Source organism: Lytechinus pictus, chromosome 9 (assembly GCF_037042905.1).
Source record: "Lytechinus pictus isolate F3 Inbred chromosome 9, Lp3.0, whole genome shotgun sequence".
Taxonomy (NCBI): domain Eukaryota; kingdom Metazoa; phylum Echinodermata; class Echinoidea; order Temnopleuroida; family Toxopneustidae; genus Lytechinus; species Lytechinus pictus.
The window spans coordinates 15,401,025-15,414,196 of NC_087253.1; the positions used below are offsets into that span (position 1 = coordinate 15,401,025).

General features: G+C 35.6%; 1 protein-coding gene across 1 annotated transcript; it reads left to right on the plus strand.

The window, feature by feature from the left end:
* Nucleotides 1-242: 242 nt before the first annotated feature.
* LOC129268220 (myotrophin-like) lies at nt 243-12,413 on the plus strand. The gene is made up of 4 exons (XM_064104774.1): nt 243-461; nt 3,847-3,957; nt 6,309-6,407; nt 8,178-12,413. The coding sequence occupies exons 1-4, from the start codon at nt 396-398 to the stop codon at nt 8,262-8,264; spliced, it is 363 nt and encodes a 120-aa protein (XP_063960844.1). The 5' UTR covers nt 243-395; the 3' UTR covers nt 8,265-12,413.
* Nucleotides 12,414-13,172: the final 759 nt, after the last annotated feature.

Sequence of the window (13,172 nt, forward strand, 5' to 3'; positions counted from 1 at the left end):
ATAAATAAATACAATATTCTTTTTTTATCAAGATGAGGAAAGAATATAATTCAAGACGAAATAACTGTCATAACATAAGCAGCATTAAAACGCTCACAAAAAACACGGCCTCTATTACAGACTAGTGTGTTGAGCGAGGCGGATTGCGAAGCGAATCGCTCATGAATAATTCATGATTCTTCAGTGGCCATCCTACGGTTTAAAAATTCGCGCCCCGCCCTGGTCAGATCGAGCTCCACCCCCTCCCCAGGCCCATATGAAAAGCTGAGCGCGCATCGCGATATCGATAGCGATATTTGTCCAGCTTGGAAATCACTTCCGCACCTTGCGAAGCCCTTTTCCTTTGCTGATGTTGTGTTGATTTCCGTCGAGTTATTTTCATAATTAGTTCAATAATGGCAGGTTCCGACGCTGTGTGGGCAGCCCAAAATGGAGAAGTTAGCAAATTGAGGGAATTGCAGGTAAGCATCCAAAATGTTGTTCTCCTTTTATTTGTTTATGAATTTACACACCTGTTTGTAGTCCCATGTATTGATTTTTTTGTTTTATGCGAATTCATTCAGGATCAGTCACTTCACTCAGAGACTGTCTCAGTCTCAGACTCGGATAAACGATTACGAATTGAAGGTTGGATATTGTAACTTCATCAAATTGGGTCTCTGCAAGATATTTAATAATGTAAGAAAATCTATCTGAAATTTGCGACTGAAAAGTGGAGAAGTTGAAGCAAAATGAAATTTTGTGGGTGCTGAAAATAATGTCAATTTAATCGTTTCTTAAAATTTCCTGCACTCTTGCCTGGCAAAATAAGGTTTATAGCTAATCAGAACCACAATGCATTATGGGATCGAAAAGGGGGCAAGCAAGCTAGATGTAGCTCCGCGCACTGCCGACAGTCCACAATGCACGTGCGCGGAGCTAGCTTGCTTGCCCCCTTTTCGATCCCATAATGCATTGCGGTTCTGATTTACTTTTGAATTTTAGCGATAAACCTTATTCTTCTTCCGTTAAGTACAGTCCTCTTTAGAGTATAGTCGTACTTGTAATTCCAAACTTCCAAAGTCAAACTTCTCAACATATTCTTAGCCTCAGTCTGAGGTCGACCTCTGATCTGGTACGAGTCGACTAAGTAGAACTAGCTGCCGTTTAACTGGGCGTTGTGGCGTGCGCCTGTAATCCAAGCTACATGTATGTGGGGAAGTTACAAATTGATGCAGACGTTCGAGGTTCGAGACCTGGTCACGTCTTTCGGATGGTGACGTTAAAGGTCGGTCCCAGATGTAAATAATCATATCTGATTGATACACGTCTGACAAAACTCAAATACGCACACACACGTTGGAAGTTGAGTAACGTTACTCGTTAGGGCAAGCGCAATCTAGTTGTTGCCATTTTTTACTTTCTCAGACTCAAATGAGAAAAAACAAGAATAACTCAAGATGTGATTTAAATTCATTTTCATTTGAAAGTGTATTCAAATCTCATTTTGATTTTTTCTGGAATAAGTTTTTTTTTTCTCGAAATAGAATTAACTTCTATTAGTACTAGGAATGCCAACTACATGTTTCATTCTATCACCAGTGGCAATGGGGCCCCTTTTGATCCCATTGATCTCAACTATGGAAAGCCAGCCATCCCATGTTCAAACTCTTATAAATTATGATTTATGCTAGAATGATAAATCCGCTGTTTCTTCAGAGTTTTTCAACTTTTTCTGATTTTTTTGTCCTCCGACACACTGGATGATAGCCATTGGGCTCGTAGTGGTGGAGCTCCATCGATTCCTTAACTACATGAACAGCATCTATGGAGAAAGGGTGCAATTTTGCACCCTTCCCAATTACTCCTAAATTTTTTCTTTTTGACGGGGAAAAGGAAGAAACAATAAAGATAAAGCTTTGCCATTTTTCCGTTGTTTGGTAAATTTCACTTGATGGATGTATTTCATTTATTTGTTGGAATAAATTTTTTCTTTTTGACGGGGAAAAGGAAGAAACAATAAAGATAAAGCTTTGCCATTTTTCCGAAAAATATGCTGGAAAAAAGCGAATTTTGATGAAAAACAGATCAGGATTCAGCCAGGTTCTTCTTTGATCGCTGTCAGTGCAGCTACAGCTGAGCGTACGAACGTGCCAGCCAATCCGCTGGTGCGTCCGTACGCTCAGTTGTAGCTGACGGCAATCGAGTGATCAAAGAAGAACCTGGCTGATCCTGAATCCTGATCTGTTTTTCATAAAAAATTAGCCATTTTCCAGCATATTTTTCGGAAAGATGGTAAGCTGGCTGTATTAAAAGGTCAAGTCCACCCCAGCAAAATGTTGATTTGAATAAGTAGAGAAATATCAAAACTAGCATAACACTAAAATTTCATCAAATTCGGATGTAAAATAAGAAAGTTATGGCATTTTAAAGTTTTGCTTATTTTTCACCAAACAGTGATGTGCACAACTCAGTGACATGCAAATGAGATGGTGGATGATGTCCCTCACTATTTCTTTTGGTTTCTATTGTTTGAATTATACAAAATTTCATTTTTTACAGATTTGACCATAGGGACCAACTTGACTGAACCATATAGTATTAAACAATGCTAATTCCACATGTTCAGAGAGGAATCAATCACTGTTTCACTTGACAATGAGGAGAAAATTATAATATTTCATATCTCATATATAAATGAAATACAAAAGAAATGGTGAGTTGATGATGTCATCAGTCTCCTCATTTACATACCAACCAGGATGTGCATATAACTGTTTTGTGAAATTTAGCGAAACTTTAATATGTCATAACTTCCTTATTTTACATCCGATTTTGATGAAATTTTCAGTGTTACGCTTGTTGGATTTTTTCTCTTTTTTTTCAAATCATTTTTTTTTGGGGTGGACTTGTCCTGTAATATAAGTTTATCTTTATCATTCCTTCCTTTTTCCCCCGTCAAAAAGCAAAATTTAAGAGTGATCAAGGAAGGTGCGAAATCACACCCTTTTCTCCATAGACGCTGTAGAGTCAAGTTAGGCATCAGTGGAGCTCCACCACAATGAGCCCAATGGCCGTCATTTGTCTATAATGGTAGGGATGCCGCGGAGCCAGACAAAGTCTCGGTGGAGCATATCCCTGACAGAAATAGACCTATTTATCGGTCTAGATTTATGCATGCATCATTGTCCTAACAAATCGGGTGGGTGTTTTGTAAAGCTGTTCGTAAGTTAAGAGCAACTTTAAGATAACTGTTGAACTTTTGTTTCACGCTAAATAATCACCAATGAACATTTCATGGTGAATATCATTTACCACAAGAAAGGTTCACCAGTCATTGATTTTTAAAGTCACTCTTACAAACTTACGAACAGGTTTATGAAACGGCCTCTTCAGGGTTCCCACAGTCATGGAAAATTTTGGAAAATTTTTTGGTCATGGAAAGTCAGGGAAAAGTCATGGAATTGCATTTATATCTTGGCTATGGCAGCTTTCCAGTTTGTCGTGTCTCGCAACTCTGATCATACTCTGCTATTATAATTGGTGTTCATGATTTCCATTTTTTCCAGTTTTGTGACATCCCAACTCCCGGGACGTGACGGGAAGTCATGTTAACTGGAAAGCAGCAATTTAGTCATGGAAAAGTCATGGAATTCTGTTTTCAAATTTTTGTGGGAACCCTGGTCTCTGTTTCTAAATGGACGTTGTGTACATGTATTGCCTCGATGAAGAATTATGACATTGATGGGTTTCAATAGCTGAGATTGATGAGATCATTAATGTACAACTCTTTGTGTCTTTGTGAGACAGGGTCTTGAATCTAACATTCAAGTCTACCTGATAATTTGTGGTTGTTTTCACATGCAGTTTGATGCAAAGGACAAGATCAAGGGAAGGACGTTGCTTCATATAGCAGCAGATTTCGGCCAACATGAAGTGATTGAGTACTTGGTAGAGCAAAAGCAAGCAGATGTCAATGTGAGTATAGAACATGGGTGGGGTGGTTATGATGGTGGTGGGGGGGGGGGGGTAAGTGAGCAAAAGCAAGCAGATGTCAATGTAAGTATAGAACATGGGTGAGGTGGTTATGATGGTGGTGGGGGGGGGGAGGGGGTAAGTGAGCAAAAGAAAGCAGATGTCAATGTAAGTATGGAACATGGGTGGGGTGGTTATGATGGTGGTGGGGGGGGGGGAGGGGGGTAAGTGAGCAAAAGCAAGCAGATGTCAATGTAAGTATAGAACATGGGTGGGGTGGTTATGATGGTGGTGGGGGGGGGGGGAGGGGGGTAAGTGAGCAAAAGCAAGCAGATGTCAATGTAAGTATAGAACATGGGTGAGGTGGTTATGATGGTGGTGGGGGGGGGGGGGAGGGGGGTAAGTGAGCAAAAGCAAGCAGATGTCAATGTAAGTATGGAACATGGGTGGGTGGTTATGATGGTGGTGGTGGGGGGTAGGGGGTAAGTGAGCAAAAGCAAGCCGATGTCAATGTAAGTATGGAGCATGGATGGGGTGGTGGTGATGGTGGGGGGGGGGGTAAGTGAGAAAAAGCAAGCAGATGTCAATGTAAGTATGGAACATACATGTATGTGGGGTGGTGGTGGTGATGGGGCCAGAGGCCAAGCGCCTGTAACAAATGTGTAGCAATCATCATCTAGAACTTTATTTAACTATTGATTGTATTGACTACAATGTACGCAGGGGTGTGAGAGTTCAGATTTTTATCTGATTTCAGATTTTTTTTTTTCCAGCTTAATTTCAGCTTATTTTTGGCCTTCCTCTGTACAAAAAGTATGGGAGCTCTTTCTATTTCAGACTTTTTCAACACTCTTCAGCTTTTTTCAGATCATTTTATTTGTGACCACTCACACCCCTGAATGTACGATTAATTATAAAAATCAGTAAAAATCAATGTAAATGTAAGTAAGTATAGAGCAGGGGAGTTGCAAGGATGGGGAGGGGATTGTCTACATGTACATGTACTTTAAAGCTAAATGAAAGTAGTTGGGCACAGTAAAACACTAATTTCGTGAGAAAGTCTGTAAAACCAAGGTTAAATATGACTATATCATCGTGGATCTAGATCTGGTACAGTTACATAAACTGAACTTTGTGAAATCATAAAATCTAAGCTGAAATACGATCACACTGAAGATCGCCAACACAGATAGGCACACGTGGGACAGTGTATTATTATTGCTGGAATAAAGACCCGACGGAAGTGACCGAGTCCGCGCTTATTTTGCTTATTTCTCGGCAATTACACAAATTCTTCCAGAACCCTTTGGCACATATTTTTTTTTTCATACAAACAGACACTTGGGTGGTCATTATATTAGAATTTGTAAAAAGTCATTTTGAGATCGTTACCAGAACTGGAATTTACCTTTAAGTGAACTATTTAACTTTAATACAGTACATTAAAATAAATCAAATCTATACTTATGAAATGAATTTGTTTTTTTTAAAGAATGCCAACAAAATGCAATGTCTTGAATGATAAGGCCGAGAGTTTGGAAAGTTTTAAATTTCAACACACATGTTTAGATGTTAGTTGTTTTGAAAGTATGAACAAAAAATGTGTAAGTTGTGATTACTTAGAGATTTTGTAAAGGTGGAGACTCTTTATTAAGTTTTTTCGAGCTGTACTCCCACTTCCCTGATTCAGTCATGATGGTAGTATCTTATTTAGATGGTTTAGTTAGTTTAGTTTGTCACATTCTTATTTTATTTTTGTAATGAATACTTTATTGTAGATTTGTGATCACTTGTGAGAAACGATAAAATTTCAAATGGTTGACTGATGTATCGTTGAATGTATGGGGGCAAAGAAAGAAGACTAAAAGTACATGTACGTATATACATTACATTACATGTACCGTCATCTTTCCATAAAAGAATGAAGTTGCAGCAAATGACTATTTCATGAGAAAGTCTTTAAAATCAAAATTAATTGTCACTCTTTTATCATACATGTAGATCAAGATCTGGTACATTAACATATATATATACTTACCGTATCTTGGTGAAATCATTAAATCTTGGCAGAAAACTTTTAAGACTTGTGAACACTAACACAGAAAAGCATTTATGGGACATTAATATTGCTTTGAAAGACACCCAACATTTGATGGAATTCCATGTTTATTTTGCTAATTTCTGAGCAATTACACATTTTCTTCCAGAGCCATTTGGCATTTAAAAGAAATTATTTATCCATAAAAACACTGTATGTGGTCATTTTATTGGGTTATGTTCGAACATATTTTGAGATTGTTACCACAACTGGTATTTCTCTTTAATTATTTCTTATTTCTTTTTTTTATATACAGTCAATAGATTCAAATGGATTCTCAGTCTTGCTAACAGCAATTTATGGTGACGAAGGGCAAGATCGTTACAAGAAGTGTGTAAGGTACCTCTTGTCAAAGGTAAGTCTGACATAGCAACTAAGCAATAGAATTACAGAGCTGCCAAGCTCTATGAACATAGAAGTTGGTACAAAAATATGACAGGAACAAAGCTGCCACCTAATATGTTTTAACAATATCTAGCATGTTTTTTCATAATCAAAAGTGACAAAATATGATTTTTATTGCAAAATATGTTTTTTTGTTTATTAGATTGACATGCTTCATATGTTTAATTTATCAATCTTTGTACCAAAATATGTTTTTTCCCCTCAAAATATGATTTTAATTATGGATCAGTATGTTTTTTGGTCAATAGAGGTTGGCAGCTCTGCAGGAATACAAATGTACGAATGGCCATTGAAAAAGTGAAAGTTTGGAGTCCAGAGAAGAGGGAAAGAAGAAAAAGAGCTACTTTCCTAGGAAGACATGTACTATTGTATGTAAACACATGAAAGTTATTTATCAAATTATTGTGTTTACAGTTGTTGGGTCTAAAGTTAGAATATACATGTAGTAGAGACAAAGATGACTACAATGTAGCTCATACACTGGCGGATCCAGGGGGGGGGGGGGCAAAGCCAGCCCAGGCCCCCCCCCCTTTTAGAGGCACAATTCAAATTTGTAATGTTAAAATGCCGTTAAAACACTGTGCCCCCCCTTTGAAAGGGAAGACCTTTTTTGTTTGTTTTTGCCTGTCAAATTTTTCCTCGGGAGAATGTGCCCCCCCCCCTTTGGAAAATCCTGGATCGGCCCTGAGCTCATATACCAAAATAATTGAGTATTGGCACTGCATGAGAATGGCCTGTAAATAATATATGCTCTTTTTAAATGAGATTATAATGAAATAATGTCAATCAAGAAAATATGAATTTTGAAGGAAATTTTTTTAATTTTTTAGACTATACAGAATGCTATAAATTTGCTCTTCCAAAGGATGGCATGTCTGGCAATGCTGCCTGAGGCTATGTGTGCTTGTGGGATTTAGCTTTTCACTTTCAATGTTTTTGCTCCCTATGCATAGATTACTGCAGGGAAAAACTTGTTTTTTCATATTTTTGCTAATTTTCGAGGCATTGTACAACACAAATAGCGAATATTCTTATTTGTGCAATGGTGCGAGATTTCGCATTCGATGAAAGAAAGAGACACTCTATTCAATAGAGCATCTTTCTTTCACCTCATGTGAAATCTCGCATCATCGCACTCATGCCTATTCGCTATTTGTATACTGTTGGTAGTAGTGTTCGGACAAATCACTACTTGTGAGATGAATACCGGTATGTGATTTTTGTGGCACTAATCTAGGATATTGAAAATTTTTTAGAATTCAATGGAATGCATGTATAAAGCCATTTTATTTTAGCTCACGAATGCATCATCAGTCGCTCGTGGTCTAGTGGTAAAAGCGTCGGGTCAAAGCTCTACGCTGTACTGATGAAATGGCATGGGTTTGAATCCTTTTCTTGTTGGCTAGCAATCATTTCATTCATGAATTGATAACGATAGTGTTTATTTGCTTAAAAATGGACCTTACAATACATAATTTTGGCAATAAGAAACCAGAAAGAGATGATGTGGAAGAAGCTTCAGTGTGGTGAATGATTGAGTAGAAGAAGTAACCAGTTGTCTACGTTTGATACATCGTGAGACAACTGGTTATCTCTTCTACTCAAGAAACAAGAAACTTGACTTCATGTTAGTACTCATTTGGTTTGGTGGATTTGGCATCTGGGCATGGTAACGAATTTAGCAAACGTTTTCCTTTTTCCCCATTTTTTTGAATTTCAGGGTGCAGATAAGAGCGGTAAGGCTCCGAATGGTTCAACATACATAGAATGCGCAAATGATGAAGAAATGAGACAACTTCTGAAGTGAGAACCTATCCAAAGATCCCTTATGTCTCTTAGGCCCTTATTGCGTAGACCCGGTCACATCTTTCAGTACAACAGAAGAGAGTGTAAACCTAAATGTGATTAGCGATCGACCCCTAGCCCTGATAGAGAGGGAAGTATCGTAGAAGTGATTTTGTCTCTTATGCCATTTTTTCCTCAGACAGGGTCATAATGTTGTAGGGATATGACGTGACAGCCCTTACTGTAGTTTTTATGAGAATGTTGATTTATTTCTTGAATGTATTACACGCACTGTAGTCCCACATAGTCTTTTATTTGATGGAAGTCATATTTGTTCATCAAGGTCAGAACACTGTGTCATGAAAGTTGTCAGCACTGATGATGTCATTGAAATCCTTGGCTTTGATTGGCTGATCTCTCACTATTACCATAGTAACAGTGAGATAATGACAACATGTCAGTGCTGACAAGCCTTCTTGAGACAGGGCCTTGGTAATAAGGGGCCTGTTTCATAAAACTTGTTAAAGTAACAAATTTGCAGTAACAGTTAAAAGCTACTGAATTCCTCCAATCTGATTGGCCGACAGTAAAATTGTTATGAAAAAGTGTTCATTTGTTATTATAACAAGTCTTTATGAAAGAGGACCCTGAAAGTGAACATCAGTCCTTGTTCTCACTCTTGTCATAAAATTAATATTCCTGCTTTGTAAATGTCTCACAAGATGCATAAGTTCTTTTTCAACCAAAAAAAAAAGAGACAAGAAATGCATTGTTTTTCAACTAACCGCATGTATGTATTGCTGTAAAAGTTAGATAATGATATCCACAATTTTTACATCTCTGAAAATGTGTTATCAAAATTTTTGTATTTCAAAATCATGTTTGAAAATTGATATTATGCTTACGGTATTTGCATATCTAATACATTGATTAATAGTACAGTAATTGAAAAAAATAATATTTTTATAAAAGAAAGAAATGAAAAAAGATATGTCATTGTTTGTTTTCGTACATGAAATTTTCATTTGAATGAAACTGGCATTGTAATGCTAATTTTGTGTTTGATTTTGCTTTAATACTGAATATGTGAGTGGTTATTAGAAATAGAGGAAAACATATAAATACTAGGTGATATACCAGTAAATCAAAGATTTTTATTTTTGGATGTGATTAGGAAGTGTATAATTTGGAATGAAATTTGAGTGTTAGATTATTTAAAATTTGAATGTCATGAACAAACCCGAAAGATAATGTTTTTTCTTCATTATTTCATTTTGGATATTCGTTGTGATATCACTCATGTGGATTGAGTTAGCTTGTTTGTGATATGCGTCGGGCTTTTTTGCCTGTTCTGTTATTTTAGATAATTATCTCATCATCTTAAAGGGGTTACTCCATGCATAAAATTATTTAATTTGAACAGATAAATTAAAATCAGACCGAAAAGAAGACAATTTCATCAAAATCGGACAAGGAAAAACCAAATGAAGACATTTAAAAGTTTTGCATTATTTTATGGAAAAATATCTATGATGCATGTCTTCATGAAAATGCATTGGAAGAGCTGATGATGTCATCTACCCACTTATTCTGTTGTATATCATTACATGAAATTATATATCCAACCAGTGCTGCAATTTATGATTTCTTTTAGAGACATGTTATACATGTATGAAAATATGAATAATTATGATTTCATGTAATAGGATAAGACAAAAGGAAATTGGGGACATGACATCATCAGCCCACTTATTGCATATTCATGACGGCATGCACAACCGTTTCCAAAAAATATTGATAAACTTTAGATTTATTCGATTCTGATGAAATTTTTAATATACTGCTTTATTTAGTGTTTGTGTACTTCCTGGGGTGTGAGACTTCAGCTATTTAGCAGATATTTCTTTTTAATTTTCAGTTTGATTTCAGCTTATTTTAGCTTTCTTCTGGAGATAGTATGGGATGTCTTCTAATTTCAGCCCATTTAAACTCTCATTTTTTCCTGCTCTTTTTATGTATGAACACTCACACCCCTAATTTATTTAGAAAGAAAAAGAATTGTAGTCATATTGAACCATAAAAATTGAAATTTATGCATTTTCATTATCATTACATAATATATGGGGCAGCTGCTCGTAAATGACGTCACAAATCAAAAACTAAAAATTTTATTAACTTTCTTAATCTTTACTGGAATTTCCTCAAACCTTCATCATTATCTTTTATTATTTTTTTTAATTGTATTTTCACAACATTTTCCCCGTAACTACACTAATCTGAATGTATTGGATTTCAAGCTTTTGCCCTCTTTTACCTGTTCTTCACTTACAACCAAATTGTCACTTCAGTTATGTATTTACATGTAGATATATCCTACAAGATCATTTAGATACACACTCTTGGACATGCATGTATTTTACTATGGTATTGTAGTATGAATGTAGGATTTCTTTTTGTCATTATTTGCTTTTATAGACGTATTATATCAGCAGTTACAAGTATTTCTTAATACAATATTTTAGTTAATTGGGCAATATTTTACTATAAATCATGTATTGTACATTTGTATGTTAAATTGGCTTTCCATATTGGGGAAAAGAGGACATTTTGGTGAAAAAATATTTCAAATATGTTATGTATAGAGTCATGTTGGTGTAGCTCTAATGTACAACATTTTAAATACCAATAGCAAGCCAATCACCATGTACATAATCCCCCCCCTGAAAAAGTCATAAGCCAGTCAAACTACAGCTTGTCATATATCTAGGGGACGTTTCATAAAGCTGTTCGAAAGTTATGAATGACTTTAAGAACGACTGGTGAACCTTTCTTACGTGCAAAATAATCGCCAATGAACATCTAATGGTGAAAATCATTTACCACAAGAAAGGATCACCAGTCGTTCTTAGAGTCATTCTAAACTTACGAACAGCTTTATGAAACGTCCTCCTGAACCACTGGTTGTTCCTTTGACTACATCGGTTCCACTCAGTGTTGCCAGGTTGAAAATGCCAAGTTTTCATACCACTATCTGTTTGTGTACCACCAAAAAATATAAAGAAAAGAGTGGTTTTTCAGTGTTAGATGGTCCTCCATGTAGATTATTAAAGGACAAGTCCACCCCAACAAAAATTTGATTTGAATAAATAGAGAAAAATCAAACTAGCATAACGCTGAAAATTTCATCAAAATCGGATGTAAAATAAGAAAGTTATGACATTTTAAAGTTTCGCTTATTTTCACATAACAGTTATATGCACAACTCAGTGATGTGCAAATGAGACAGTCGATGATGTTCCTCACTCACTATTTCTTTTGTTTTTTATTGTTTGAATTATACAATATTTCATTTTTTACAAATTCAAGGACCAACTTGACTGAACCACATAGCATTAAACAAGGCTAATTCCACATGTTCATGGATGAATTAAACGATGTTTCACCTGACAATGAGAAAATTAGAATATTTCGTATTTCATATAATAAAATACAAAAGAAATAGTGAGTGGATGACGTCATCAGTCTCCTCATTTACATATCGACCAGGATGTGCACATAAGTGTTTTGTGGAAATTTGCGAAACTTTAAAATGTCATAACTTTCTTATTTTACATCCGATTTTGATGAAATTTTCAGTGTTATGCTTGTTGGATTTTTCTCTTTTTATTCAAATCAACTTTTGTTTGGGTGGGCTTGTCCTTTAAATGTTAAGCACATTTCAGTGGATATCTAACTATCATTGGAGTAGTGTTATGTAATAGATCCTCAGTTCAAAGCGGCACAAATTTATTCTCATCATTAACAGCTGTCGTATTTACCAAACTGTTATCGTCAGTATACATGTACTTTTATTCTGCAAATGACGCATAACATAGAAAACTTGCACGATTCTACAGAACACACAGTAAAAGAAATTAACACTTTAAATGCCTGGGACAAAGATGTTCACTGTTAGAAGTTTAACATGCTGATTTGTATACAAGTATTGCCATTTTTGTAGCACATTCTGTATAAGCCTTTCATTTGTGTAAATTACTGTTTATATTATTATATTTAGAAATCATGGATTACTGATTTAATAAACAAAGGAGGAAGGCATGATGTAGTCTTATTCTGATGCCCAGCAGTATGTTATGAATAAAAATTGTAATAAAAAATTATCAAATAATAATCACATTGTCTTGGTGTTTTTATAGTGCAGCAACTGTAGTTATGATTTGGATATACTGTATATCATTACTGAGGTACTAACGGGGGTGCTAAAAATGGGATTTCACATTTTAAGGGATTTTGCATTAATTACTCAATTGCAGTCATCTACGAAAATTTGCCTGCCTGGGACTGTGGAACTGCTTGACCAATTTTTATTTTATTTTCCTTGTTATGATTATTCAAAAGACTGTTGTAGCTATTGTTTTGTGTAAGAAGGTTCTATATAATATTTTGTTTCATTGTAGCTTGTCCAGTAGTGTGTGCTTAAATATAAAGACAATTATTTCATGAAAAAGTCTTTTAAATCAAGGTCAATTGTCAAGATATTATCATACATCTAGATCTGGAAAAGAGGCTATATAAATCATGAAATCTTGGGTAAAAATCGATAATTCAGATGACCACTAACACAGAAAGCATATATGGGACAGTGTATTACTATTGCGTCAAAAAAACCAGACGTTTGGTGGAATTCCATGCTTATTTTGCTCATTTCTCAGCAATTACACATTTTCTTCCAGATGTAATTTGGTACATGTTTTATTTATACATACAAACACTTTGGTGGTAATTTCATTGGATTCTGTTCGAACTCATTTTGAGATCGTTACGACTGCCTGGAATACTCCTTCCTTAGGGAGTGGAGGATGTGCATACATAGTGTGCAGGAATGACTGATTGAATCCGCTAACCGGGGTAATAATATATCTAAAGCGTT